Raw genomic sequence first — 24771 nt, 5'->3', positions numbered from 1 at the left:
CCACTCCACTCCCTCTCCGCCCACTCAATTCCCTTGCCACTCGCTCCACTCCCTCTCCGCCCACTCAATTCCCTCTCCACCCACTCCATTCCCTCTCCGCCCACTCAATTCCCTCGCCACCCACTCCATTCCCTCTCTGCCCACTCCATTCCCTCTCTGCCCACTCCACTTCCTCTCCGCACACTCAGTTCCCTCTCCGTCCACTCCACTCCCTCTCTGCCCACTCCACTCCCTCTCCACCCACTCCTTTCCCTCTCCACCCACTCCACTCCCTCTCTGCCCACTCCATTCCCTCGCCACTCACTCCACTCCCTCTCCGCCCACTCCACTCCCTCGCCACCAACTCCAGTCCCTCAGCGCCCACTCCAGTCCCTCGCCACCAACTCCACTCCCTCGTCTCCCATTCCGCTCCCTCTCCACCCACTCCACTCCCTCTCCACCCACTCCACTCCCTCACCTCCCACTCCACTCCCTCAGCGCCCACTCCATTCCCTCGCCACCAACTCCACTCCCTCGTCTCCCACTCCGCTCCCTCTCCACCCACTCCACTCCCTCTCCGCCCACTCCACTCCCTCTCCGCCCACTCCACTTCCTCTCCGCACACTCAGTTCCCTCTCCGTCCACTCCACTCCCTCTCTGCCCACTCCACTCCCTCTCCACCCACTCCTTTCCCTCTCCACCCACTCCATTCCCTCTCCACCCACTCCATTCCCTCGCCGCTCCCTCTGTTCCCTCGCCACCCACTCCATGCCCTCGCCGCTCCCTCTGTTCTCTCGCCACCCACTCCATTCCCTCGCCGCTCCCTCTGTTCCCTCGCCACCCACTCCACTCCCTCACCGCTCCCTCTGTTCCCTCGCCACCCACTCCACTCCCTCTCCGCCCACTCAATTCCCTTGCCACTCGCTCCACTCCCTCTCCACCCTCTCCATTCCCTCTCCACCCACTCCATTCCCTCTCCGCCCACTCCACTCCCTCTCCACCCACTCCGTTCCCTCTCCGCCCACTCAGTTCCCTTGCCACTCGCTCCACTCCCTCTCCACCCACTCCATTCCCTCTCCACCCACTTCATTCCCTCTCCGCCCACTCAATTCCCTCTCCACCCACTCCATTCCCTCTCCGCCCACTCAATTCCCTCGCCACCCACTCCATTCCCTCTCTGCCCACTCCATTCCCTCTCTGCCCACTCCACTTCCTCTCCGCACACTCAGTTCCCTCTCCGTCCACTCCACTCCCTCTCTGCCCACTCCACTCCCTCTCCACCCACTCCTTTCCCTCTCCACCCACTCCACTCCCTCTCTGCCCACTCCATTCCCTCGCCACTCACTCCACTCCCTCTCCGCCCACTCCACTCCCTCGCCACCAACTCCATTCCCTCAGCGCCCACTCCATTCCCTCGCCACCAACTCCACTCCCTCGTCTCCCATTCCGCTCCCTCTCCACCCACTCCACTCCCTCTCCACCCACTCCACTCCCTCACCTCCCACTCCACTCCCTCAGCGCCCACTCCATTCCCTCGCCACCAACTCCACTCCCTCGTCTCCCACTCCGCTCCCTCTCCACCCACTCCACTCCCTCTCCGCCCACTCCACTCCCTCTCCGCCCACTCCACTTCCTCTCCGCACACTCAGTTCCCTCTCCGTCCACTCCACTCCCTCTCTGCCCACTCCACTCCCTCTCCACCCACTCCTTTCCCTCTCCACCCACTCCATTCCCTCTCCGCCCACTCAATTCCCTTGCCACTCGCTCCACTCCCTCTCCACCCTCTCCATTCCCTCTCCACCCACTCCATTCCCTCTCCGCCCACTCCATTCCCTCTCCACCCACTCCGTTCCCTCTCCGCCCACTCAATTCCCTTGCCACTCGCTCCTCTCCCTCTCCGCCCACTCCATTCCCTCTCCACCCACTCCATTCCCTCGCCACCCACTCCATTCCCTCTCCGCCCATTCCATTCCCTCGCCACCCACTCCATTCCCTCTCTGCCCACTCCATTCCCTCTCCACCCACTCCATTCCCTCTCTGCCCACTCCATTCCCTCTCCGCCCACTCCATTCCCTCGCCACCCACTCCATTCCCTCTCCGCCCACTCCATTCCCTCGCCACCCACTCCATTCCCTCTCTGCCCACTCCATTCCCTCGCCACCCACTCCATTCCCTCTCTGCCCACTCCATTCCCTCGCCACCCACTTCATTCCCTCACCACCCATTCCGTTCCCTCGCTGTCCACTCTGTTCCTGGACCTGCCAAAAGTCTGGGGTGGAACCAGACTGTTTGTAACCTTGACTTAGTAGCTGAGATCTCCATGTGTCCACATAATTACGCTATCACTGAGCCTATTCACACATGTGTAACATGGTCTGATTCTGCCCTTTTGCTGAAACCTCATCCGTATCTTTGCTACATCTCAGCTTGACCACTTAACGCATTCCTGACCGACCTCTCACCTTGACCACTTCAACGCATTCCTGACCGACCTCTCACCTTGACCACTTAACGCATTCCTGACCGACCTCTCACCTTGACCACTTCAACGCATTCCTGACCGACCTCTCACCTTGCACCCTCTGTAAACTTCAGCTCTTCCTAAGCTCTGCTACCCGTGTCCTAACTCGCACCGATTCTGATTCACCCATCGCCTGCGGTGCCCGCTGACACACCTGTATCGACTCCCGGCCCAGCAACAGTTTTAAAATTCTCAACCTTGTTTTCAAAGCCCCTCCGCTGCCTTGCCCTGGCCTGTGATTCTGTAATGTCTCGAGGCCCACAACCCTCCGAGATCTCGCAAGGTTCCAGTTCCGGCCTCTTGACCATCCCCCGGATCCCATCGCTCCGCCGTTGGCGGTCGGGCCTTCAGCTGTCCTGAGCTCTGGAATTCCCTCCCTAAACCTCTCTGCCTCTCTCTCTCTCTCTCTCCTCCTCTAAGAGGCTCCTTAAAGCCCCCCTCTTTGACCAAGTTATCGGTTGCCGGTCCCTAATATCTCTTCATTAGTCTCGGGGTCAATTTCAGTTTGATTATCCTTCTGTGAAACATTTTGCCGTTGTAAAGTGCCCCCTATTTGCCTGAAATAACTGACTACATAGGATTTATATTCGACATGTTTGCACAGAGAGTTTCAATGTTAAATGTTGAAAGCAGCTCACGATGAGGAGTTGGACAGATGCGGGCAACACCATCTTTAACATTACAGATAGATCCCCCACACATCGTCAAGGAATTCCTTCACCAGTCTGTCACCTCTCTGTATCTCTTCTTCAGGTGAATAATGTTGGTCTGGAGGATGTGATGCATGAAGATGCAGTGGCTGCTTTGAAGAACACATCGGACGTTGTGTACCTCAAGATCGCCAAACCCACCAGCCTCTATATCAATGATACCTACGCACCGCCAGACATCACCACCTGTAAGCGAGGGGGGGGTCAGAAAAGCCTTTCCTCCTCATCCCCCACCTGCCGTCCACCCCTGGTCTCACCCTCCCTTTCCCTAAGACACTCCTGCAGTCTCAGCCAGAGTCCAGACACTCACATTCAAATGGAATGGGAAAGCTGCCCCATTGGTGTACCTGTCCTGGGAGTGTTTGATGGGGACAGTGTAGGGGGAGCCTTACTCTGTATCTAACCCCGGGCTGTACCTGTCCTGGGAGTGTTTGATGGGGACAGTGTAGAGGGAGATTTACTCTGTATCTAACCCCGTGCTGTACCTGTCCTGGGAGTGTTTGATGGGGACTGTGTAGAGGGAGCTTTACTCTGTATCTAACCCCATGCTGTACCTGTCCTGCGAGTGTTTGATGGGGACAGTGTAGAGTGAGATTTACTCTGTATCTAACCCCGTGCTGTACCAGTCCTGGGAGTGTTTGATGGGGACAGTGCAGAGGGAGATTTACTCTGTATCTAACCCCGTGCTGTACCTGTCCTGGGAATGTTTGATGGGGACAGTGCAGAGGGAGATTTACTCTGTATCTAACCCCGTGCTGTACCTGTCCTGGGAGTGTTTGATGGGGACTGTGTAGAGGGAGCTTTACTCTGTATCTAACCCCATGCTGTACCTGTCCTGCGAGTGTTTGATGGGGACAGTGTAGAGGGAGATTTACTCTGTATCTAACCCCGTGCTGTACCTGTCCTGGGAGTGTTTGATGGGGACTGTGTAGAGGGAGCTTTACTCTGTATCTAACCCCGTTCTGTACCTGTCCTGGGACTAAAATGGTTAAATTACGAGGACTGGTCATAGTGACTGTGCTTGTATTCCCTTGAGTGTAGAAGATTAAGGGCTGATCTGCTCGGTGGGTTTGAGATGTTTAAAGGATAGCGAGAAACTATTTGCTCTGATGGGAAGGGTCCTCCATAAAATGGGGGCAGAACCTTCAAAGTGGAGCCTGGCCGTTCGGGGGGATGTCCAGAAGCACTTCCTGACACAAAGGGGAGTGGGAAGCAGGAACTCCCCTCCCCTCCCCTCTCCCCCACCCACACTAAAAGGCGTTGATCTGGGGATTAATTAGAAATTTCAAAACTGAGATTGATAGAATTTTGTTACACAACCAAGGTGGTTGGAAGGTGTTAAGACACAGATCTGCCTTGATCTACCTGAAGGGCAGAACAGGTACAAGGGGCTGAATGGCCTCCCCCTGTTCCTGTTCTGAGTTGCTCCGTATTTTATCCCAGTTTGCAGTGATGCTTCAGAGCTTTGTTGCTGAGTCACCCCAATGCAATGAACCAAGGTAATGTGTCGAAATATTTCTGTGAGAACATCAGATTTAAAGCTTCAATAGTGTGACGGAAGCCATTAATGTTCAGAACAACTGCTGCCTCCGCTTGTTTTGGGAGCTGCTAACCCTTGTTAACAGCCTTCTCTTCATTCAGCTTACTCACAGCACCTGGACAGTGAGATGGGCCATTCGAATTACCTGGCGACAGATTACACACAGACTCTCACTCCTACCTCTCCACGCAGATACTCACCTATTCCAAAAGGCTTGATGGGAGAGGACGACATTCCCAGGTGAGTGGATTTCCAGCTGTGTTACATTTTCTCTCGACTGCCTTTGATCTCACTGTGTGCTTTGCCCCATACTTACTATTTAATGCCTGTTCTTAGTCACTGTCCTGGTGGAGCCTGTGTCTGTGATTCCCCCACACGGTGACGGGACGCGGGTCTGTGTCTGTGATTCCCCCACACGGTGACAGGACACGGGTCTGTGTCTGTGATTCCCCCACACGGTGACGGGACGCGGGTCTGTGTCTGTGATTCCCCCACACGGTGACGGGACGTGGGTCTGTGTCTGTGATTCCCCCACACGGTGACAGGACGCGGGTCTGTGTCTGTGATTCCCCCACACGGTGACAGGACATGTGTCTGTGATTCCCCCACAAGGTGACAGAACGCGGGTCTGTGATTCCCCCACACGGTGACGGGACGTGGGTCTGTGTCTGTGATTCCCCCACACGGTGACAGGACGCGGGTCTGTGTCTGTGATTCCCCCACACGGTGACGGGACGCGGGTCTGTGTCTGTGATTCCCCCACACGGTGACGGGACGCGGGTCTGTGATTCCCCCACACGGTGACGGGACGCGGGTCTGTGTCTGTGATTCCCCCACACGGTGACGGGACACAGGTCTGTGTCTGTGATTCCCCCACACGGTGACGGGACGCGGGTCTGTGTCTGTGATTCCCCCACACGGTGACAGGACGCGGGTCTGAGTCTGTGATTCCCCCACACGGTGACGGGACGCGGGTCTGTGTCTGTGATTCCCCCACACGGTGACAGGACATGTGTCTGTGATTCCCCCACAAGGTGACAGAACGCGGGTCTGTGATTCCCCCACACGGTGACGGGACGCGGGTCTGTGTCTGTGATTCCCCCACACGGTGACGGGACGCGGGTCTGTGTCTGTGATTCCCCCACACGGTGACGGGACACAGGTCTGTGTCTGTGATTCCCCCACACGGTGACAGGACGTGTGTCTGTTATTCCCCCACACGGTGACAGGACGCGGGTCTGTGTCTGTGATTCCCCCACACGGTGATGGGACGCGGGTCTGTGTCGGTGACTCCCCCACACAGTGACGGGACGCGGGTCTGTGTCTGTGATTCCCCCACACAGTGACGGGACGCGGGTCTGTGTCTGTGATTCCCCCACACGGTGACGGGACACGGGTCTGTGTCTGTGATTCCCCCACACGGTGACGGGACGCGGGTCTGTGTCTGTGATTCCCCCACACGGTGACAGGACGCGGGTCTGTGTCTGTGATTCCCCCACACGGTGACGGGACGCGGGTCTGTGTCTGTGATTCCCCCACACGGTGACGGGACGCGGGTCTGTGTCTGTGATTCCCCCACACGGTGACGGGACGTGGGTCTGTGTCTGTGATTCCCCCACATGGTGACTGGACGCGGGTCTGTGTCTGTGATTCCCCCACACGGTGACGGGACGCGTGTCTGTGTCTGTGATTCCCTCACACGGTGACGGGTCTGTGTCTGTGATTCCCCCACACGGTGACGGGACGTGGGTCTGTGTCTGTGATTCCCCCACACGGTGACGGGACGTGGGTCTGTGTCTGTGATTCCCCCACACGGTGACAGGACGTGTGTCTGTGATTCCCCCACACGGTGACAGGACGCGGGTCTGAGTCTGTGATTCCCCCACACGGTGACGGGACGCGGGTCTGTGTCTGTGATTCCCCCACACAGTGACGGGACGCGGGTCTGTGTCTGTGATTCCCCCACACGGTGACGGGACGCGGGTCTGTGTCTGTGATTCCCCCACACGGTGACGGGACGCGGGTCTGTGTCTGTGATTCCCCCACACGGTGACGGGACACGGGTCTGTGTCTGTGATTCCCCCACACGGTGACGGGACGCGGGTCTGTGTCTGTGATTCCCCCACACGGTGACGGGACGCGGGTCTGTGTCTGTGATTCCCCCACACGGTGACGGGACGTGGGTCTGTGTGATTCCCCCACACGGTGACAGGACGCGGGTCTGTGTCTGTGATTCCCCCACACGGTGACGGGACGTGGGTCTGTGTCTGTGATTCCCCCACACGGTGACGGGACGCGGGTCTGTGTCTGTGATTCCCTCACATGGTGACGGGTCTGTGTCTGTGATTCCCCCACACGGTGACGGGACGCGGATCTGTGATTCCCCCACACAGTGACGGGACGCGGGTCTGTGTCTGTGATTCCCCCACACGGTGACGGGACGCGGGTCTGTGTCTGTGATTCCCCCACACGGTGATGGGACGTGGGTCTGTGTCTGTGATTCCCCCACATGGCGATGGGTCTGTGTCTGTGATTCCCCCACACGGTGACGGGACGCGGGTCTGTGTCTGTGATTCCCCCACATGGTGACGGGTCTGTGTCTGTGATTCCCCCACACGGTGACAGGACGCGGGTCTGTGATTCCCCCACACGGTGACGGAACGCTGGTCTGTGTCTGTGATTCCCCCACACGGTGACGGGTCTGTGTCTGTGATTCCCCCACATGGTGACGGGACGCGGGTCTGTGTCTGTGATTCCCCCACACAGTGACGGGACGCGGGTCTGTGTCTGTGATTCCCCCACACAGTGACGGGACGCGGGTCTGTGTCTGTGATTCACACACACGGTGATGGGACGCGGGTCTGTGATTCCCCCACACGGTGACGGGAAGCGGGTCTGTGTCTGTGATTGCCCCACAGGGTGACGGGACACGGGTCTGTGTCTGTGATTCCCCCACACGGTGACGGGACGCGTGTCTGTGTCTGTGATTGCCCCACATGGTGACGGGACGCGGGTCTGTGATTCCCCCACACGGTGACGGGACACGGGTCTGTGTCTGTGATTCCCCCAAACAGTGACGGGACGCGGGTCTGTGTCAATGATTCCCCCACACGGTGACGGGACGCGGGTCTGTGTCTGTGATTCCCCCACACGGTGAGATCAGAAACACTGACGAGGACCAGTTTGGCTGAATGGTTTCATTATTCTGGCTGACCCCCTGTCTTCTTGAGTATTAAAATGCGCCCTCAGACACTGTGTCCGCTGTGCCAAGTGACCGTCCTTGAATTCTTTTGCACAGGGAGCCACGGAGAGTGATCATACATCGGGGATCGACAGGACTAGGATTTAACATTGTGGGCGGTGAGGACGGAGAAGGAATTTTCATCTCCTTCATCTTGGCTGGTGGCCCAGCAGATCTGAGTGGAGAGCTCAGGAAAGGAGATCAAATACTCTCGGTAGGTTGGAATCGCACTGTGCTAACATAACCTTTATTTCCATTCATTCATCGGGTATCGCTGGGGACCAGCATTTATTGCCCATCCCTAATTGCCCCTTGAGAAGGTGGTGGTGAGCTGCCTTCTTGAGCCGCTGCAGTCCATCTGGTGTAGGTACACCCACAGTGCTGTTAGGGAGGGAGTTCCAGGATTTTGAGCCAGCAACAGTGAAGGAACGGCCGATATATTTCCAAGTCAGGATGGTGAGTGACTTGGAGGGGAACTTCCAGGTGATGGTGTTCCCCATGTGTCTGCTGCCCTTGTCCTTCTAGATGGTAGAGGTCGTGGGTTTGGAAGGTGCTGTCGAAGGAGCCTTGGTGAGTTCCTGCAGTGCATCTTGTAGATGGTACACACACTGTGATTGGGGTGGGGTGAATGTTGAAGGTGATTCAGCCTGGGCGAGTTGGAGCACAGTTGGAGGCTGGGAAGGGGGCAGGGAGGTGGGACAGTGATAACAGAGGGATGAAGCTGCTCTAAGTGGCAGCGCTGAATTCAAGGGTTAATCACCAGACTTTTTGGCCAAATGATTTTGGCCTTTGGCTCCTCTCCCTCCATCCCTGTTATTTACTGTGTTAAGTTGAGAATGATGTTTAAAAAAGACAAATTGGATCCTGGGCATAGAATTCAAAAGTAAGGAAATTATGCAAACCCTTTATGAAACCCTCTTCCAGCCTCAGCTGGAGGATTGGCTCCAATTCCCGGGCTCCGCACTTTGGGAAGGATGTCGAGGCCTTGGGGAGGGTGCGGAGGGAGATTTGCTAGAATGTTCCCAGGGCTGAGGGAGTTCAGTTCATGTGGAGAGACTGGAGAAGCTGGGATTGTTCTCCTCAGAGCAGAGAAGGTTAAGGGGGAGATTGAATGGAGACGTTCAAAATCATGAGGGGCTTTGGATAGAGGAAATCAGGAGAAACTGTTTCCAGTGGCAGGAGAGTCGGTAACCAGAGGGACACAGATTGAAGGGAATCGGGAAAAGGACCAGAGGGGGAGAGGAGGAGAAGGTTTTTTTTACACAGCGAGTTGTTGTGATCTGGAAGGCGCTGCCTGAAAGGGCGGTGGAAGCAGGTTCAATAGGAACTTTCAACAGGGAATTGGATGAACACTTAAAGGGGAAAAATTTGCAGAGCTATTGGGGTAAGGAGGAGAGTGGGGGGGGGTGGGATGAATTGGAGAACACAGAATCAAAGAGATGAAAGGCCTCCTGCACTGGATTCTTCTGTGATTCTAAAGCAACACCGTCTGTAAAGAAATGTTTGAATCCTCACATTGAGATAAAAGATGGAGCCATGTTTGAATTGAATCACCCTGACAGAATGACATGCTACCCCACAGCTTCTTGGCTTCACCTGTAACTTTGCATGAAAAAGTTTGACACATCTCCCACTTTCACTCACAATAGTTTATTTTCATTGAGAATCATGGGTAGCAGCTGACTGAGAGAGAGCCTTCGCTGCACTCTGTCTTGACCCTTTCCCATGGCCTGGAGTTGAGGGGATGGTGTTCCATTCACTTGTGGTGCTCTCAGTCAGAGATTCCCATTACCTGGGCAGTCTCAGCCTGAAATGTGAAAGGAACCTGCTCTAATGTGGGCTCCAAGTCACACATCAGGAGAGTCCATTAACCACCTTCCAGTTCAGAGAGTGGGATAAGCACAACAGGTTTGCAAATTGGATAGATCTAAGGGGTGGTCTAAGATGATTGACGGATTCGATAGGGTCAATAGAGAGGAGTCAGGGGAGTCTGCCCATGGGAGTCCAGAACACGGGGACAGAACCTTCAAACTGGATCCCGGCCGTTCAGGGGAGATGTCAGGAAGCATCTCACAGAGGGGAGCGGGAATCTGGAACTCTCTCCCCACAAACCCCACCAAAAAGCTGTTCAGCCTGGGGATCGACTGGGAATTTCCAAAACTGAGCTTGATAGAATTTTTGTTGGGTAAGGGGATTAAAGGTTAGGGGACTAAGATGGGTAGATGGGGTTAAAATACAGATCAATTCTGATTAAACTGAATGATGGAGCAGACTTGAGGAGCTGAATGGCCTCCTCCGGATCCTCTGATTGTTAAAGGGGTGAAAAGATTAGGAGGGGTATTCCCACACGCCTGAGCACTGTTTATTTCCTGTACCTGCTCAGGTAAATGGAGTGGATTTACGGAATGCTACACATGAGCAGGCAGCTGCTGCCCTGAAGAATGCTGGACAAACAGTCACCATTATTGCTCAGTATAAACCTGAAGGTAAGTGCTTGAGGCACGAGAAACAAGTTTCATTTGTACTCACGTGTGGGCTCTGAAACCGCCTGAGGTTCTATCAATTCGACACGCAAGGAGAGACTGGGCTTCTGTTGGAGGGTCAGTACTGAGGGAGTGCCGCACTCTCGGAGGGTTAGTACTGAGGGATTGCTGTACTGTGGGAGGGTCAGTACTGAGGGAGCGCTGCACTGTCGGAGGGTCAGTACTGAGGGAGCGCTGCACTGTCGGAGGGTCAGTACTGAGGGAGTGTCACACTGTCAGAGGGTCAGTACTGAGGGAGTGCCGCACTGTCAGAAGGTTAGTACTGAGGGAGTGCTGTACTGTGGGAGGGTCAGTACTGAGGGAGTGCTGCACTGTCAGAGGGTCAGTACTGAGGGAGTGCCGCACTGTCAGAGGGTCAGTACTGATGGAGTGCTGTACTGTGGGAGGGTCAGTACTGAGGGAGCGCTGCACTGTCGGAGGGTCAGTACTGAGGGAGCGCTGCACTGTCGGAGGGTCAGTACTGAGGGAGTGTCACACTGTCAGAGGGTCAGTACTGAGGGAGTGCCGCACTGTCAGAAGGTTAGTACTGAGGGAGTGCTGTACTGTGGGAGGGTCAGTACTGAGGGAGTGCTGCACTGTCAGAGGGTCAGTACTGAGGGAGTGCCGCACTGTCAGAGGGTCAGTACTGAGGGAGTGCCGCACTGTCAGAGGGTCAGTACTGAGGGAGTGCCGCACTGTCATAGAGTCAGTACTGAGGGAGTGCTGCACTGTCAGAGGGTCAGTACTGAGGGAGTGCTGCACTGTCAGAGGGTCAGTACTGAGGGAGTGCTGCACTGTCAGGGGGTCAGTACTGAGGGAGTGCCGCACTGTCAGAGGGTCAGTACTGAGGGAGTGCTGTACTGTGGGAGGGTCAGTACTGAGGGAGTGCTGCACTGTCAGAGGGTCAGTACTGAGGGAGTGCTGTACTGTGGGAGGGTCAGTACTGAGGGAGTGCTGCACTGTCGGAGGGTCAGTACTGAGGGAGTGCCGCACTGTCAGAAGGTTAGTACTGAGGGAGTGCTGTACTGTGGGAGGGTCAGTACTGAGGGAGTGCTGCACTGTCAGAGGGTCAGTACTGAGGGAGTGCCGCACTGTCAGAGGGTCAGTACTGAGGGAGTGCCGCACTGTCATAGTGTCAGTACTGAGGGAGTGCCGCACTGTCATAGTGTCAGTACTGAGGGAGTGCTGTACTATGGGAGGGTCAGTACTGAGGGAGTGCTGCACTGTCAGAGGGTCAGTACTGAGGGAGTGCTGCACTGTCAGAGGGTCAGTACTGAGGGAGTGCTGCACTGTCAGAGGGTCAGTACTGAGGGAGTGCTGTACTGTGGGAGGGTCAGTACTGAGGGAGTGCTGCACTGTCGGAGGGTCAGTACTGAGGGAGTGCCGCCCTGGCAGAGGGTTAGTACTGAGGAAGTGTTGCACTTTCTGAGGGTCAGTACTGAGGGAATGCCGCACTGTCGGAGGGTCAGTACTGAGGGAGTGCTGCACTGTCAGAGGGTCTATACTGAGGGAGCGCTGCACTGTCACAGAGTCAGTACTGAGGGAGTGCCGCACTGTCGGAGGGTCAGTACTGAGGGAATGCTGCACTGTCAGAGGGTCGGTACTGAGGGAGTGCATCACTGTCGGAGGGTCAGTACTGTAGGAGCTATCCCTGGTGTCCTGCAGGGGCCAATATTTATCCCTGAAAACACTGAAACAAATTATCTTGTCATTATCACGTTGCTCTTTGTGGGATCTTGCTGTGTGCAAATTGACTACCGTGTTTCCTTCAGTACACAGTGAATACCCTTCAAAAATGTGTCTCATTGGCTATGAGGAGCTTGGGCACATTCTGGGGTCTGAAAGGAGCTATAGGAGTGGGAACCTTTCTTTGTCCTAGTCAGACTGATGGTTTCCACTATCCATTCTCTCTCTCCACAGAGTATAGCCGCTTTGAGGCAAAAATCCATGATCTGCGGGAGCAGTTAATGAACAGCAGCATTGGGTCTGGGACCAGCTCACTGAGGAGTAACCACAAGCGAGTCTTCTACATCAGGTGAACTGAGAAACCTTGGAAAGCAAAACAGATCTTCACAAAAGTACGGGAATGTCTCTGACCCTCCCACATGGTCACCAGGCTAGGGGCCCTGCCTCTAATTCTCAACTCTCTCTGGTAATCATAGGATCACAGGCTCATTCAGCACCAAGAGAGGCCATTCAACCCATCACACTAGTACTAGCCCCCTCGAAAGATCCACCCAATTAGTCCCAGACCCATGATTTTCCACCACAGTTCTGCAAATTTCTCCTTATCAAATATTTATCCACCTCCTCCTGCTGAAAGTTCCTGTTGAATCTGCTTCCGCCGCCCTTTCAGGCAGCGCCTTCCAGATCACAACAACTCGCTGTGTAAAAATAACCTTCTCCTCATCTCCACCTCTGGTCCTTAGTTTCCTGGGTCACTATCGGTATTGCTGGTTGGAATCCCGACGTCACTAATTAGAGTCTTTGGGTCATGTGTTAGGGTGCCTGGGTCACTACTGGGGTCGCTAGTCGGGATCCTGGAGTCATGCATCGAGGTCACTAGGTCACGAATCGGGGTCACTGGGTCACGGGTTGGGGGGTCATGGGTCACGGGTCGGGGTCACTGGGTCACGAGTTGGGGTCACTGGGTCACGGGTCAGGGTCACTGGGTCACGGGTCGGGGTCCCTGGGTCACGGGTCGGGGTCACTGAGTCATGGGTCGGGGTCACTGAGCCATGGGTTGGGGTCACTGGGTCACAGATCAGGGCCCCTGGGTCACGAGTCAGGTTCACAGGTCAGGGTCACTGGGTCACGAGTCGGGGTCACTGGGTCACGGGTCAGTGTCACTGGGTCACGGGTCGGGGTCCCTGGGTCATGAGTTGGGGTCACTGGATCACGGATCAGAGTCCCTGGGTCACGGGTCAGTGTCACTGGGTCACGAGTCGGGGTCCCTGGGTCACGAGTCGGGGTCACTGGGTCACGGGTCAGGGTCACTTGGTCATGGATCGGGGTCACTGGGTCACGGGCTGGGTTGCCGGGATCACTAGTTCAGGTTGGCAATAGCTTCTCTGCCTTTGGTGTGTTTATTCTGATGTCGCTCACTCTCCCTGCTGTTACCTCTCAGAGCTCTGTTCGACTATGACAAGACAAAGGATTGTGGGTTCCTCAGCCAAGCTCTCAGCTTCCGGTTTGGAGACATCTTGCACGTGATTGATGCCTCAGACGAGGAATGGTGGCAGGCTAGGAAGGTCCACTCAGACGGAGAGAGCGAAGAGATCGGCTTTATCCCCAGCAAGAGGAGGTACAGTAAACAGGAGGGTCAAAACTCACCATTAAATATTGTCCAATGGATGGGCTGAGCAGCTCATGGGAAAACTTTTGTCTCTAAGTCAGAAGGTCGTGGGTTCAAGTCCCACCTCAGAAATTTCAGGAGAAAAATCCAACACTCCTATGACAGTACCAAGGGACTGCCACACTGTCGGAGGGTCAGTACTGAGGGAGTGCTGCACTGTCAGAGGGTCAGTACTGAGGGAGTGCTGCACTGTCAGAGGGTCAGTACTGAGGGAGTGCCGCACTGTCGGAGAGTCAGTACTGAGGGAGTGCCGCACTGTCAGAGGGTCAGTACTGAGGGAGTGCCGCACTGTCAGAGGGTCAGTAATGAGGGAGTGCCACACTGTCAGAGGGTCAGTACTGAGGGAGTGCCACACTGTCAGAGGGTCAGTACTGAGGGAGTGCCGCACTGTTGGTGGGTCAGTACTGAGGGAGTGCCGCACTGTCAGAGGGTCAGTACTGAGGGAGTGCCGCACTGTCAGAGGGTCAGTACTGAGGGAGCGCCGCACTGTCAGAGGGTCAGTACTGAGGGAGTGCCGCACTGTCAGAGGGTCAGTACTGAGGGACTGCCACACTGTCAGAGGGTCAGTACTGAGGGAGTGCCGCACTGTCAGAGGGTCAGTACTGAGGGAATGCCGCACTGTCAGAGGGTCAGTACTGAGTGAGTGCCGCACTGTCAGAGGGTCAGTACTGAGGTAGTGCCGCACTGTCAGAGGTTCAGTACTGAGGGAGCACCGCACTGTCAGAGGTTCAGTACTGAGGGAGTGCCGCACTGTCGGAGGGACGGTACTGAGGGACTGCCACACTGTCAGAGGGTCAGTACTGAGGCAGTGCCGCACTGTCAGAGGGTCAGTACTGAGGGAGTGCCGCACTGTCGGAGAGTCAGTACTGAGGGAGTGCCGCACTGTCAGAGGGTCAGTACTGAGGGAGTGCCGCACTGTCAGAGGGTCAGTACTGAGGGAGTGCCGCACTGTCAGAGGGTCAGTACTGAGGGAGTGTCGCACTGTCGGAGGGTCAGTACTGAGGGAGTGCTGCCCTGTCGGAGGGTCAGTACTGAGGGAGTACCGCACTGTCGGAGGGTCAGTACTGAGGGAGTGCTGCACTGTTGGAGGGTCAGTACTGAGGGAGTGCCGCACTGTCGGAGGGTCAGTACTGAGGGAGTGCCGCACTGTTGGAGGGTCAGTACTGAGGGAGTGCTGCACTGTCAGTGGTGCTGCATTTCGGATGTGATGTTAAACCAAGGCCCCCTCTGATGGGCTCGGTATTTCCCTGGGCTTCTCCCTGACCCCCTTACGTGGTTCTGTACAGTGTATGCTGAGACCGGTATGACTTATTCTCTGTTGAAAGCTGAACCATTCTCTGTGAACCATATTATCTCCTTTGTACTTATTTAGACCTGGAGATTGGTGGAAGAGATTGGGAGCGAGGAGATTTTGGGCTGATTTGCAGTGATCATTGTTTTTAATGTTCCTGACAGGGTTGAAAGAAAAGAGTGGCCACGATTAAAGAGCAAGGAAAGGGTGAGTAAAGAGATGTTAAAGGTAGTGGGTTATGGTGAAGACAGAGGAACAGGGTAAACGGAACACACCAGCACACAGGAGAAAACTGCCTGAGGCTCCCAGTGGGAAATGAGCCTTGTCAGGTCTTGGGGCCACTGCTGGTGTTCAACTGGCAGCGGCCTCACAATATGGAGGCGGAGCTAATGACCGGGAGGTGGAGCTAATGATCGGGAGGTGGGGCTAACGATTGGGAGGTGGAGCTAATGATCGGGAGGTGGGGCTAACGATCAGGAGGTGGAGCTAACGATCGGGAGGTGGGGCTAACGATTGGGAGGTGGGGCTAACGATCAGGAGGTGGAGCTAATGACCGGGAGGTGGGGCTAATGACCGGGAGGTGGAGCTAATGATCGGGAGGTGGGGCTAATGATTGGGAGGTGGGGCTAACGATCAGGAGGTGGAGCTAACGATCGGGAGGTGGGGCTAACAATCAGGAGGTGGAGCTAACGATCGGAGGTGGTGGTAACGATCGGGAGGTGGAGCTAATGACCGGGAGGTGGGGCTAACGATCGGGAGGTGGTGGTAACGATCGGGAGGTGGAGCTAATGATTGGGAGGTGGAGCTAACGATCGGGAGGTGGTGGTAACGATCGGGAGGTGGAGCTAATGACCGGGAGGTGGTGGTAACGATCGGGAGGTGGTGGTAACGATCGGGAGGTGGAGCTAATGACCGGGAGGTGGAGCTAATGATCGGGAGGTGGGGCTAATGACCGGGAGGTGGAGCTAATGATCGGGAGGTGGGGCTAACGATCGGGAGGTGGAGCTAATGATCGGGAGGTGGGGCTAACGATTGGGAGGTGGGACTAATGATCGGGAGGTGGAGCTAATGACCGGGAGGTGGGGCTAATGATCGGGAGGTGGGGCTAACGATCAGGAGGTGGAGCTAACGATCGGAGGTGGTGGTAACGATCGGGAGGTGGAGCTAATGACCGGGAGGTGGGGCTAACGATCGGGAGGTGGTGGTAATGATTGGGAGGTGGAGCTAATGATTGGGAGGTGGAGCTAACGATCGGGAGGTGGTGGTAACGATCGGGAGGTGGAGCTAATGACCGGGAGGTGGTGGTAACGATCGGGAGGTGGTGGTAACGATCGGGAGGTGGAGCTAATGACCGGGAGGTGGAGCTAATGATCGGGAGGTGGGGCTAATGACCGGGAGGTGGAGCTAATGATCGGGAGGTGGGGCTAACGATCGGGAGGTGGAGCTAATGATCGGGAGGTGGGGCTAACGATTGGGAGGTGGGACTAACGATCGGGAGGTGGAGCTAATGACCGGGAGGTGGGGTTAATGATCGGGAGGTGGGGCTAACGATCGGGACGTGGGGCTAATGATCGGGAGGTGGGGCTAACGATCGGGAGGTGGGGCTAACGATCGGGAGGTGGGGCTAACGATCGGGAGGTGGGGCTAATGATCGGGAGGTGGGGCTAATGATCGGGAGGTGGGGCTAATGATCGGGAGGTGGGGCTAATGATTGAGAGGTGGAGCTAATGACAGGGAGGCGGGGCTGACGGCCGGGAGGCGGTGCTGACGGCCGGGAGGTGGGTCTGATGACCGGGAGGCGGGGCTAATGATCGAGAGGTGGAGCTAATGACCGAGAGGTGGGGCTAATTATCCGGAGGTGGGGCTAATGACCAGGAGGTGGGGCTAACGATTGGGAGATGGGGCTAATGATCGGGAGGTGGAGCAATGACTGGGAGGCGGGGCTAATGGCCGGGAGGCGGGGCTGATGACTGGGAGGTGGGGCTGACGGCCGGGAGGCGGGGCTGATGGCCGGGAGGCGGGGCTGATGACCGGGAGGCGGGGCTAATGGCCGGGAGGCGGGGCTGATGGCCGGGAGGCGGGGCTGATGACCGGGAGGCGGGGCTGATGACTGGGAGGCGGGGCTAACAGGCAAGAACATTCTCCAGAAGTGGTTACATTAATGAGGCCAAACCATCAACGGCCGGGCCTTCAGCTGCCTGGGGCCCTACGCTCTGGAATTCCCTCCCTAAACCTCTCTCCTCCTCTCCTCTTCCTCCTTTACAACATTCCTTAAAACTGAGCTTCTGGTTGCCCGTCCCTAATACCTCCTTATGTGGCTAGGTGCCAAATTTTTGTTTGATAGTCGCTGCTGTGACGATTTACTACATTAAAGGCGCTAAATAAATGCAAGCTGTTGTTGGTGTGATGGCTGCCCAAACATATGATGAAGACAATACTGTTGTCAGGGGCTTAAAATTCCTGTCCCATGCACAGAATTTTACTGAAGGATGCCATTCGGCCCTGTGTGCCTGTGCTAGCCCTTTGAAAGAGATATCCAGTTAGTACCACCCTGCCCCCATTCTTTCCCCCATTGCCCTCTCAAGGATTTATCCAATTTCCCTTTTGAAAGATTGCTTAGATTCAGTGGAGGTGAGGCAGCATTGTATCGTGAGCAGCCAACACTGCGGACAAAACTGAACGGCCGGGACACCTGCATGGAGCGTTGGGACAGTGAGAATGGAGGAGGTGAATGGGGTAGTGTTGCATCTCACTGCAATGTGCGTGGGAAGCAGGGTTGGCTCGGGGACCTGTCATCCTAGAAATACTCGCAGGAAAGAAAGATGCTGAACACAGTCCCCGTTTCTTCCTGTTAAATAAATATTGTATTTTCTGTTTGGCAACTAGGAAATCCCAGGTCTCGGTGATGGTGGAGGCTCTCAAGGTAAGATGTGACTGGGAGCTTGCTGTGTAATATATTAATGCTGGTGTTTACATGGTAATTACATGGTCCCTTCAGCTCCTGAACTTTCTAGTTGGGTAGATTACAGCCATGAGAGAGCTGCAATATTTAAAGACAGAAGCTTTCTGAATCCAACTGTGGAACGAATATCACATTAATAAATCCCAACACAGGAACAGGAGGAGGCCATTCAGCCCCTCGAGCCTGTTACACAGGAACAGGAGGAGGCCATTCATCACCTCTCATCTGTTCTGCTGTTCTGGAGAATCATGGCTGACTTGTACCCTCACTCCATCTACCCATCTTGGCTCCATAACCCTTAATCCCCGACCCAACAAAGATCTACCCATCTTGGTTTTGAAAGTTTCAATTGGTCAGCAGCTTTTTGGGGCTGGAGGAGAGTTTCAGCTTCTGCACAGATTGACTTCACCCCTTCTCCCCTCCTCTTGCCCTGCCTACACAGGGGTCACAGCACAATGAGCCTGACTGGGGAGGCTGTCATTGTTCTCTGGCTGTTTGGTGTCCAGTGGCTCCAGAATGTGTGTGTGTGTCAGAGTCGACACAAGAAAGGCTCCTCACTCATTACCCTCCTGTGCTCACTGACATACACTGACTCCTCCTCCAGCCCCTACACCCACCCTATCTCTGTAACCTCTTCCAACCCTCCCTATCTCTGTAACCTCCTCCAGCCCCTACACCCCTCCCTATCTCTGTAACCTCCTCCAGCCCCTACACCCCTCCCTATCTCTGTAACCTCCTCCAGTCCCTACACCCCTCCCTATCTCTGTAACCTCCTCCAGTCCCTACAACCCTACCTATCTCTGTAACCTCCTCCAGTCCCTACAACCCTCCCTATCTCTGTAACCTCCTCCAACCCCTTCAACCCTCCCTATCTCTGTAACCTCCTCTGGCCCCTACACCCCTCCCTATCTCTGTAACCTCCTCCGGCCCCTACACCCTTCACTATCTCTGTAACCTCCTCCAGCCCCTACAACCCTCCGAGATCTCTGGGCTCCTCCAATTCCGGCCTCTTGAGCATTCCTCGATTTCCATCGCTCCACCATCGTTGTCCAAAGGTCTGGATATCCCTCCCTAAACCTCTCCACCTCTCTCTCTCCTTTTTGAGATTCTGATTAAAACCAAACTCTTCAACTGAGCTGTTGGTTGCTTGTGCCTAATATCTCCTTGTGTGATTTAGTGGGGTATTTCTGTGTGAAAATTGCTCCTGTGACGTTTTACTAGGTTAAGGTGATGTATGAATGTAAGTTATTGTTTTAACGTGTTTATCCAGTTGGAACTGGTTGGTTTCCAGTTCTCAGTAAATTCCCCATCTGTCCAGTCACTAAATCCAGTTAGTGGGTGTTGGCCATCCCCAAACTGGGGCCACTAATGATCTTTCTTTACCTTCAGGGAGCCGTGATGAGCGTGTGTTGAGCTATGAGGCAGTTCTACAAATGGAAGGTGAGCAAATTTGCTGAAACTCTTTCTGAATAATCTCTTGCCGGGAGCTCGTGGTTCAAATCTCAGCCCAGAGGCTTGTGAAACATAATCAAGCTCAGCACTGCCAGTGCAATACTGAGGGAGTGCAGCACTGCCAGTGCAATACTGAGGGAGTGCAGCACTGCCAGTGCAATACTGAGGGAGTGCAGCACTGCCAGTGCAATACTGAGGGAGTGCAGCACTGCCAGTGCAATACTGAGGGAGTGCAGCACTGCCAGTGCAATACTGAGGGAGTGCAGCACTGCCAGTGCAATACTGAGGGAGTGCAGCACTGCCAGTGCAATACTGAGGGAGTGCAGCACTGCCAGTGCAATACTGAGGGAGTGCAGCACTGCCAGTGCAATACTGAGGGAGTGCCGCACTGTCAGAGGGTCAGTACTGAGGGAATGCCGCACTGTCAGAGGGTCAGTACTGAGGGAGTGCCGCACTGTCAGAGGGTCAGTACTGAGGGAGTGCCGCACTGTCAGAGGGTCAGTACTGAGGGAGTGCCGCACTGTCAGAGGGTCAGTACTGAGGGAGTGCTGCACTGTCGGAGGGTCAGTACTGAGGGAGTGCCGCACTGTCAGAGGGTCAGTGCTGAGGGAGCGCTGCATTGTCGGAGGGTCATTACTGAGGGAGTGCTGCACTGTCGGAGGGTCAGTACTGAGGGAGCACTGCACTGTCGGAGGGTCAGTACTGAGGGAGTGCTGCACTGTCGGAGGGTCAGTACTGAGGGTGCGCTGCACTATCACAGGTCCAGTGTTTTGGATGAGTTGTCCAACCGAGGCTCAGTCTTCCCTCTCTGCTGGACAGAATGTTCTCACAGTCACTATTTCGAGGAAGAGCGGGGTGGGCGGGGAGGTTATATTTATGTCTCAACCAAAATCACAGCAGCAGATAATCTGATTGTTATCACATTCCTGTTTGTGGGAGCTTGCTGTGCATAAATTTGGTGCTGCATTTCCTACCTTTCAACAATGTCTATGTTTCAATAAGTATTTCATTGGCTTTGGGATGTCCTGAGGATGTGAAAGGCTCTGGAGAAATTCAAGTTCTCTCTTTCTTTATTATTTACAGTGCATTATGCTCGTCCAATTATCATTTTGGGGCCCACCAAGGACAGAGTGAACGATGACTTGCTGTCCGAGTTCCCGGACAAGTTTGGATCTTGTGTTCCACGTGAGTATGTGAAGCTGAACGTTTTGCTGCAGCCTGAGGAAGGCTGGAATGTTTTTGGTGCTCTTTTCGTTTCTGACTGCAGGTGATCGATGCCCCTTCAGACAGCCTCTTGATATTTGCATTATGCCCGGTCATAGCCCCAACACGAGTCCACACGCACCAGAATCAGAGAGCTGGCCCTCCTACCATGAGAACCGTTACTCAGGTCATGAATGAATAAACAGTTTATTTACAACTGCGTTTGCCAAATATCAGAGACAGGATGAGATATCAAACACCAAACTGAGACGATTTATTCCTCAAACAACAAACAGAGTCTATTTATCTGTCAAATCACAAATGGAATCTATGAACTGCAGCAAACAGAGTTCATGGCCAAATCTGAAGTCTTCCAATAAAAACAGGGTGATCTCTCCAGCAAAATGCAGTGAGGGTCGTGTCACGACTCACTGGGGATAGTGCGCTGTAATATCACTGGAGGTAATGCACTGTAATATCATTGGAGATAGTGCACTGTAATATCACTGGGGATAGTGCGCTGTAATATCACTGGAGATAGTGCGCTGTAATATCACTGGAGATAGTGCACTGTAATATCACTGGGGATAGTGCACTGTAATATGACTGGGGATAGTGCGCTGTAATATCACTGGAGATAATGCGCTGTAATGTCACTGGGGATAGTGTACTGTAATATCACTGGGGATAGTGCACTGTGATATCACTGGGGTTAGTGCACTGTGATATCACTGGGGATAGTGCACTGTGATATCACTGGGGATAGTGCACTGTGATATCACTGGGGATAGTGCACTGTGATATCACTGGGGATAGTGCACTGTGATATCACTGGGGATAGTGCACTGTAATATGACTGGGGATAGTGCACTGTAATATGACTGGGGATAGTGCACTGTAATATCACGGGGGATAGTGCGCTGTAATATCACTGGAGATAGTGCGCTGTAATGTCACTGGGGAGAGTGTGCTGTGATATCAATGGGGATAGTGCACTGTGATATCCCTGGGGATAGTGCACTGTGATATCACTGGGGATAGTGCACTGTGATATCACTGGGGATAGTGCACTGTGATATCACTGGGGATAGTGCACTGTAATATCACTGGGGATAGTGCACTGTGATATCACTGGGGATAGTGCACTGTGATATCACTGGGGCTAGTGCACTGTGATATCACTGGGGATAGTGCACTGTCATATCACTGGGGAGAGTGCACTGTAATATCACTGGGGAGAGTGCACTGTAATATCACTGGGGATAGTGCACTATAATATCACTGGGGATAGTGCACTGTGATATCACTGGGGATAGTGCGCTGTAATATCACTGGGGATAGTGCACTGTGATATCACTGGGGATAGTGCGCTGTAATTTCACTGGGGATAGTGTGCTGTAATATCACTGGGGATAGTGCACTGTGATATAACTGGGGATAGTGCACTGTAATATCACTGGAGATAGTGCACTGTAATATCACTGGGGATAGTGCACTGTGATATCCCTGGGGATAGTGCACTGTAATATCACTGGGGAGAATGCACTGTAATAACACTGGGGATAGTGCACTGCGATATCACTGGGGATAGTGCACTGCAATATCACTGGGGATAATGCACTGTAATATCACTGGGGATAGTGCACTGTAATATCACTGGGGATAGTGCACTGTAATATCACTGGGGATAATGCACTGTGATATCACTGGGGATAGTGCACTGTGATATCACTGGGGATAGTGCACTGTAATATCACTGGGGATAATGCACTGTAATATCACTGGGGATAGTGCACTGTGATATCACTGGGGATAGTGCACTGTAATATCACTGGGGATAGTGCACATTAATATGACTGGGGATAGTGCACTGTAATATCACTGGGGATAGTGCGTTGTAATATCACTGGAGATAGTGCGCTGTAATGTCACTGGGGATAGTGCACCGTGATATCACTGGGGAGAGTGCACTGTGATATCACTGGGGATTGTGCACTGTGATATCACTGGGGATAGTGCACTGTGATATCACTGGGGCTAGTGCACTGTCATATCACTGGGCATAGTGCACTGTAATATCACTGGATATAGTGCACTGTGATATCACTGGGGCAAGTGCACTGTGATAACACTGGGGCTAGTGCACTGTGATATCACTGGGGATAGTGCACTGTAATATCACTGGGGATAGTGCACTGTAATATCACTGGGGAGAGTGCACTGTAATATCACTGGGGATAGTGCGCTGTAATATCACTGGGGATAGTGCACTGTGATATCACTGGGGATAGTGCGCTGTAATATCACTGGGGATAGTGCACTGTGATATCACTGGGGATAGTGCGCTGTAATGTCACTGGAGATAGTGCACTGTAATATCACTGTGGATAGTGCACTGTAATATGACTGGGGATAGTGCACTGTAATATCACTGGGGATAGTGCGCTGTAATATCACTGGAGATAATGCGCTGTAATGTCACTGGGGATAGTGTGCTGTAATATCACTGGGGATAGTGCACTGTGATATCACTGGGGATAGTGTGCTGTAATATCACTGGGGATAGTGCACTGTGATATCACTGGGGATAGTGCACTGTGATATCACTGGGGATAGTGCACTGTAATATCACTGGGGATAATGCACTGTAAAATCACTGGGGATAGTGCACTGTGATATCACTGGGGATAGTGCACTGTAATATCACTGGGGATAGTGCACATTAATATGACTGGGGATAGTGCACTGTAATATCACTGGGGATAGTGCGTTGTAATATCACTGGAGATAGTGCGCTGTAATGTCACTGGGGATAGTGCACCGTGATATCACTGGGGAGAGTGCACTGTGATATCACTGGGGATTGTGCACTGTGATATCACTGGGGATAGTGCACTGTGATATCACTGGGGCTAGTGCACTGTCATATCACTGGGCATAGTGCACTGTAATATCACTGGATATAGTGCACTGTGATATCACTGGGGCTAGTGCACTGTGATATCACTGGGGCTAGTGCACTGTGATATCACTGGGGATAGTGCACTGTAATATCACTGGGGATAGTGCACTGTAATATCACTGGGGAGAGTGCACTGTAATATCACTGGGGATAGTGCGCTGTAATATCACTGGGGATAGTGCACTGTGATATCACTGGGGATAGTGCGCTGTAATATCACTGGGGATAGTGCACTGTGATATCACTGGGGATAGTGCGCTGTAATGTCACTGGAGATAGTGCACTGTAATATCACTGTGGATAGTGCACTGTAATATGACTGGGGATAGTGCACTGTAATATCACTGGGGATAGTGCGCTGTAATATCACTGGAGATAATGCGCTGTAATGTCACTGGGGATAGTGTGCTGTAATATCACTGGGGATAGTGCACTGTGATATCACTGGGGATAGTGTGCTGTAATATCACTGGGGATAGTGCACTGTGATATCACTGGGGATAGTGCGCTGTAATTTCACTGGGGATAGTGTGCTGTAATATCACTGGGGATAGTGCACTGTGATATAACTGGATAGTGCACTGTAATATCACTGGAGATAGTGCACTGTAATATCACTGGGGATAGTGCGCTGTGATATCACTGGGGATAGTGCGCTGTAATGTCACTGGGGATAGTGCACTGTAATATCACTGGGGATAGTGCACTGTGATATCACTGGGGATAGTGCACTGTAATATCACTGGAGATAGTGCACTGTAATATCACTGGGGCTAGTGCACTGTGATATCCCTGGGGATAGTGCACTGTAATATCACTGGGGAGAATGCACTGTAATAACACTGGGGATAGTGCACTGTGATATCACTGGGGATAGTGCACTGCAATATCACTGGGGATAGTGCACTGTAATATCACTGGGGATAATGCACTGTAATATCACTGGGGATAGTGCACTGTAATATCACTGGGGATAATGCACTGTGATATCACTGGGGATAGTGCACTGTGATATCACTGCGGATAGTGCACT

General features: G+C 53.7%; 1 protein-coding gene across 1 annotated transcript in view; it reads left to right on the top strand.

Annotated features, from left to right (window-relative positions):
* The window catches only part of LOC121272206 (disks large homolog 4-like), a 447756-nt gene extending 426782 nt beyond the window's left edge, over positions 1–20974 (top strand). Inside the window, exons 8-18 of the mRNA XM_041178732.1 lie at positions 3254–3398; positions 4852–4990; positions 8049–8205; positions 10375–10477; positions 12434–12548; positions 13641–13817; positions 15324–15366; positions 18046–18082; positions 19511–19561; positions 20657–20758; positions 20841–20974. Coding sequence (XP_041034666.1) covers positions 3254–3398; positions 4852–4990; positions 8049–8205; positions 10375–10477; positions 12434–12548; positions 13641–13817; positions 15324–15366; positions 18046–18082; positions 19511–19561; positions 20657–20758; positions 20841–20974 — 1203 coding nt within the window. The remainder of the gene's footprint in view (positions 1–3253; positions 3399–4851; positions 4991–8048; positions 8206–10374; positions 10478–12433; positions 12549–13640; positions 13818–15323; positions 15367–18045; positions 18083–19510; positions 19562–20656; positions 20759–20840) is intronic.
* The last annotated feature ends 3797 nt before the right edge of the window (positions 20975–24771 follow it).

Source organism: Carcharodon carcharias, chromosome 33 (genome assembly GCF_017639515.1).
Source record: "Carcharodon carcharias isolate sCarCar2 chromosome 33, sCarCar2.pri, whole genome shotgun sequence".
Lineage (NCBI taxonomy): Eukaryota > Metazoa > Chordata > Chondrichthyes > Lamniformes > Lamnidae > Carcharodon > Carcharodon carcharias.
This window is presented reverse-complemented; position numbering and strand designations above follow the sequence as displayed.